Below are 6023 nucleotides of genomic sequence, written 5' to 3' on the forward strand. Positions count from 1 at the left end.
ATGAATCCATAGAATCCGACCCAAGTGAAGAAGTGGAAATGCCTATAGAAGACTATGAATCTGAGCCTGAGCTTGACCCTGAACCTGATCCTGAACTTGAGCCTGAACCTGAGTCTGAAGAAGTTGAAGAAGTTGTACCAATATACAACCCGCCGGACGTTATTGTGATTGAGTCAGACACTGAGGATGAGTCTATGGAAGGCAATACCAGGGGAACCCTGGAGATATAGGAACCACGTTTGAGGGTTGGGATGTGCAAAACGGGTTGCAGATTGGCTCTTTTGTATATGTCAGACTTTATCCCCTCGGAGGTTATGTTTGGAAAAATGAGAGTTGGGTGGGCACCTATATCGGACCTATCCAGATTCTAAGACAAGAGACTCCCTGGGTATATCAACTAGGCCCTTTTCCGGACGATTTCACTCAAAGAGTGGGCGACCTTTTTGACTTTTGGAGCCTTCAGTATATCATGCCCGACCCAAGCAGAATTGTGAGGAGAGATGGGTTAGTGGACTTCAGGGACTGGAGGATCTATCGGGAGGAGCCGGTGCTGCTGCTAGGGCATCGTGTGTGCGAAACTGCTATCTTCGTAAGGGTGCTGTGGCGATTCATGGGACTTTTCCAAGCCACATGGGAGCCGGAAGCCCTAGTGTGGAGAGACTTTCCTTGGCTATTTTAACGGGTCTTAAGGGAACTATAAGCTAGGCTAACTAATTGTTTTGTATGCTCACATGTAAAAGTTGCCTAGTTTAGAATTGTGAGTGTAGGAGTTAACTCGGATTGTAGGGGCTATCTCTTGCCCGTAGTATGTTATTTAATCTTTTCCTTTGTTTTATTTGTATTTTGCTAATTGTAGCTTATCTAATCTAATTAATGAAGTCTTTTTTTTTTTAATTATCCTTACACATAAGTATAATAATAATAATGATAATAAATAAATGAATAAATCACAAGAAAATCCTATCATGCAGAATGGCTGGACGAACAAGAAATAATAACAACGGTAATGGTGATGGAGTGCCTGATGGCGATGTCGCTCGAATTATACGCGCGATTGCTGATAGGGTAGGCAATATACCACCCCGAAACCAAGATCTAAACAAATCGGAGATGATAGCAAAATTTGAAAAGCTACGTCCCCACAAATTCCTTGGTGGACCAAACCCCCATGAAGCTGAAGCTTGGTTAAGACAAATTAAGAAGTTGCTAGATACTTCCGACATCCGAAATGAACAAGATAGAGTGACCATGGCGACATTTCAAATGGAAGGGGAAGCAGATCATTGGTGGGAAATGATCAAGGGTACTCGACAAGTAGAGACATTAACTTGGAGACAGTTCGAAGATCTGTTCATGGAAAAGTATTTTCCTAACTCGCTAAGGCAAGAAATGATTCAAGAGTTCCTCCAACTGAAACAAGGAAAAATGTCAGTCGCTCAATATACGAACCGTTTTGAAGCTCTCTCACGGTATGCTTCAGCCATAGTAGCAAATGAAGGGGATAAGGTTAGGCAATTTGAATGGGGTTTGGACACAGACATTAGAGGAAGATTGATCGCAGTACAACTCTCCACCTATGCCCAAATGGTGGATCGAGCTTTAATTGTGGAACGAGAGTTAGCAGATTCCGAACGCATTCGGAATCAACGATCAAGGAACAATAACCAACCACGCGGAGGAGGCCCAGTCCGCAACACCAGAAACCATCCTGCACCAGCACCTTATGCCGGAGGAATGCAACAGCAACAAAGGCAGAATCGAGGAAACCAGCAAGGAGGAAACTTTGTAAATAAGTGGAAAGGAAGATGTTTCAGATGTGGTCAACAGGGGCATCGTCGAGGTGAGTGTCCTCAAGGTGGGGAGTGTTTTATGGATCAGCGAGGGGCACAACAATACAACAAATACCAACCTGGGCAAAGTTCTAAGCCTACTCAAAATACTCAGACCAACAAGGGGCAGCCACAAGCCTCTAGGAATGCAAGCCGACCAAGAACACAACCACAAGGAGCTGGAAATGGGAAGAAACCAGGAGAGACTAACCAACAAGCAGTAGGGAGAATGTATGCTCTCCAAGAAGAAGAAGATGTTGATAACCCATCAGTGATTCAAGGTATGTTAATCCTTATGAATTCTTGGGTTAAAGTATTGTTTGATTCTGGAGCTTCGCATTCTTTTATATCCACTGCATGTGTGACAAGTTTGGGTCTAGAGCCAGAGACGCTAGGGATAGCTATGAGTGTCGCTTCGCCCTTAGGAGGTCAAACCCGAGTAAATCTAGTATGTAAATCTTGCGAGCTAGAAATCTCCGGTTCACATTTGATCTGTGATCTAAGAGTTATGGATATGTCTGATTTTGACGTCATCCTAGGAATGGACTGGTTGTCAGTTCATCGAGCCATTATTGATTGTTACTGTAAGACAGTGACAGCATCCTCCCTTAACGACACGAAAGTTCAATTTAAAGGGGATAGACAAGATTCTCTAACTCCAACGTGTCGCAAGTCGCGATGGCATGATCAACTAACCGGATGGTTGGCGAGCCTAATTTTGGAAGACGAAAATCGAGAGGATCCAGGATTACCCCATGTGGTGTGCGAGTACGTTGACGTTTTCCCTGATGAATTGCCGGGATTACCGCCAAAACGAGACGTAGATTTCACGATTGAGCTTCAACCTGGGACTTCGCCGATTTCAATAGCACCACATCGTATGGCGCCAGCTGAACTTCGAGAATTGAAGGAGCAGTTGCAAGAACTGTTGAATAAAAAGTTCATCAGACCAAGTACGTCTCCTTGGGGAGCGCCAGCATTGTTCGCGAAGAAGAAGGATGGAACCTTAAGATTGTGCATCGATTATCGACAACTAAATCGAGCCACCATTAAAAATCGATATCCTTTACCCAGAATTGATGACTTGTTCGATCAATTAAGAGGTTCAAAATGTTTTTCCAAAATTGACCTTAGGTCGGGATATCACCAACTTCGTGTCAGAGGAGAAGATATACCCAAAACTGCGTTTCGAACCCGTTATGGCCACTATGAGTTTGTGGTAATGCCATTTGGTTTGACGAATGCGCCTGGGGTATTCATGAGTTTAATGAACAAAATTTTTACCCCCTATTTGGACCAATTTGTGGTAGTATTCATTGACGATATTTTGATATACTCACGATTGGAGGAAGATCACGAGCAACATCTGAGGACCGTTTTGAAAATTCCAAGAGAAAACCAATTGTATGCTAAAGCTAGCAAATGTGAATTTTGGCTAAAGGAAGTAAAGTTCTTAGGTCATGTTACGTCTGAATCAGGGATATCAGTGGATCCTGCTAAAGTAGAAGCAGTAATGAGGTGGAAACAACCTAAGAATACGTTTGAGATTCATAGTTTCTTGGGATTAGTAGGTTATTATAGGAGATTCATTCAGGATTTCTCCAAATTAACCAAGTCGATGACACGCCTAATGCAAAAAGGAGTAAAGTTTGAATGGAACGAAGCGTGTGAGCAGTCATTTCAAGAACTCAAGAAGAGACTGACAAGCGCTCCAATATTAATCATACCCGAACGCGACGTTGGGTACACTGTTTACTGTGATGCCTCTAAAGAAGGGTTAGGTAGTGTGTTAATGCAAAACGGGAAGGTAGTGGCTTACGGATCAAGAAAATTGAAGAATCATGAGAAAAATTATCCTACTCACGATCTGGAGTTGGCAGCTGTGGTCTATGCACTTAAGACTTGGCGACATTACCTTTATGGCAAAAAATTTGAGATATTTACCGATCACAAAAGCTTGAAGTACTTGTTCACCCAAAGAGATTTGAACATGAGGCAGAGACGCTGGATGGAGTACCTTGAAGATTACCAATTCACCATATCTTATCATCCCGGGAAGGCTAATGTTGTAGCAGATGCACTAAGTCGAAAGACAAGGGAGATTGTAGCCAACATATCAATTAAAGAATGGGAAATGGTAAGCACTGTGAATGGGTTTAAGTTACAACCAGAGACTCAGAATGGGAAGGGTAGGTTGTTTACAATAGTTACAACACCCCAACTTCTTACCAAAGTGTTGGAAGCCCAAAGATTTGATCAGGAGACCGACTTCATCAAGGCCTGATTAGTGACCGAGGAATCTTCACCGGATTGGACACTCCATCAAGATGGTAGTCTAAGGTATTTAGGTAGAATTTTTGTGCCAAACATCAAACAATTAAGAGACGAAGTACTTAAAGAATTTCACCATTCAATTTTTGCGGTCCATCCAGGAGGAAACAAGATGTACCAGGATCTTAAGCGACAGTATTGGTGGAGTGGAATGAAGAAGGACGTTGCTCAATTCGTATCTAAATGCTTGACATGTCAACAAGTGAAGGCAGAACATCAAAGGCCGGCAGGGAAACTCCAACCTTTACCAATACCTAAGTGGAAATGGGAACACATAACAATGGATTTTGTAACGGGATTACCCCGGTCGCCGCAAGGCCATGATGCCATTTGGGTGGTGGTTGATCGATTTACTAAGACGGCACATTTCCTACCAATAGAACCAGTAGGCACACTCGAATCTTTAAGCCGATTATTTATTTGAGAAATCATTAGATTGCATGGAGTACCAGTCTCAATAGTGTCAAATCGTGATTCTCGTTTTACGTCACAGTTCTGGCAAAGTCTACAAAAGGCCTTGGGTACAGAGTTGTGTTTTAGTACAGCTTTTCACCCTCAAACTGACGGTCAATTAGAAAGAACAATTCAGACTTTAGAAGACATGCTTCGAGCTTGTGTGATGGACTTTAAAGGTAGTTGGGAGAAATATTTACCACTAGTCGAATTCTCTTACAATAACAGTTTTCAAGCAAGTATTGGTATGGCACCGTATGAAGCTTTGTACGGACGGCCTTACCGATCACCAATATGTTGGACAGAAGTCGGAGAAGCACCTCTTTTAGGGCCAGAGTTAGTTCAAGAAACTACCGAGAAGGTGAAACTAATTAGGCAAAGGCTTGAGACCGCTCAGAGTAGGCAGAAAAGCTATGCAGATCAAAGGAGAAGACCTTTAGCATTTAAAGTTGGAGATCATGTGTTTTTGAAAATACAGCCTCGCCGAGGAGTTGTTCGTTTCGGAAAGAAGGGAAAGTTGTCACCTCGCTTCATAGGGCCTTTCGAAATTTTGGACAAAATAGGAGAAGTGGCGTACCGTTTGGCTCTACCGCCCCAACTGGCTGGAGTACATAATGTTTTCCACGTCTCTATGCTACGGAAATATGAGCCACACCCTTCTCACATCATCAATTGGGAGGAAATTAATCTTGATGAAGACGCGACATTTGAAGAAAAGCCTGTCAAGATTTTAGATCGTCGCGAGAAGAAATTACGAGGCAAAACTATACCATTGGTTCGAGTTCTCTGGAGACATCGTGGGACGGAAGAGTCAACGTGGGAGCGAGAAGATATGATACGTGTCAATTACCCTCAACTTTTCGAGTCTAATGGTACAAATTAATTTCGAGGACGAAATTTTCTTTTAGGAAGGTAGATTGTGAAAACCCATCTTTTAATTATTCTTTAAAGAAAATTAATTAATTAATTAATTAATTAATTTTGTCTACAGTCTATCTGAATTGTATATTAGTGTAAAAAAATTAGTTTTAAATTAACCCAATTCTATTACTAACAAAGGCTTTATTAAGAATAAAAATGTTATGGATGTTCAATAATTAGTGTTATAAAAAAAAAAAAATGAAGAAAGAAAGAAAGAAAGAAAAATTGTGTGGCTATTTGCATGGTGATATGGGAACCACAAACCACCATCCCTCTTGGAATTTAGGGAAAGAAACCACCATCCCTCTTGGAATTTAGGGAAAGCTTTCATTCTTGGAACTTTGAGAAAGTAAGCAAGATAAAATAATGGAAAGAATGAGAGGGAGAGAGAGATGTCTTCAACTAGCATTTTATATATATATGCATGCAAGCCTTCCTTGTGCATGCAAGCATTCGGTAGAAGAAAAAAAAAAGAGAGAGGAGAGAAAT

At 41.7% G+C, this 6023-nt stretch overlaps 1 protein-coding gene across 1 annotated transcript; it reads left to right on the plus strand.

The window, feature by feature from the left end:
• Positions 1–972: 972 nt before the first annotated feature.
• LOC145791624 (uncharacterized) lies at positions 973–4113 on the plus strand. Its single transcript, XM_082872005.1, has 4 exons — positions 973–2782; positions 3140–3339; positions 3424–3714; positions 3829–4113. Exons 1-4 carry the CDS (start codon positions 973–975, stop codon positions 4111–4113), a joined length of 2586 nt encoding a protein of 861 aa, XP_082728131.1.
• Positions 4114–6023: the final 1910 nt, after the last annotated feature.

The sequence above is a fragment of the Camellia sinensis genome, chromosome 5 (genome assembly GCF_055761805.1).
Source record: "Camellia sinensis isolate YWXY chromosome 5, ASM5576180v1, whole genome shotgun sequence".
NCBI lineage: Eukaryota > Viridiplantae > Streptophyta > Magnoliopsida > Ericales > Theaceae > Camellia > Camellia sinensis.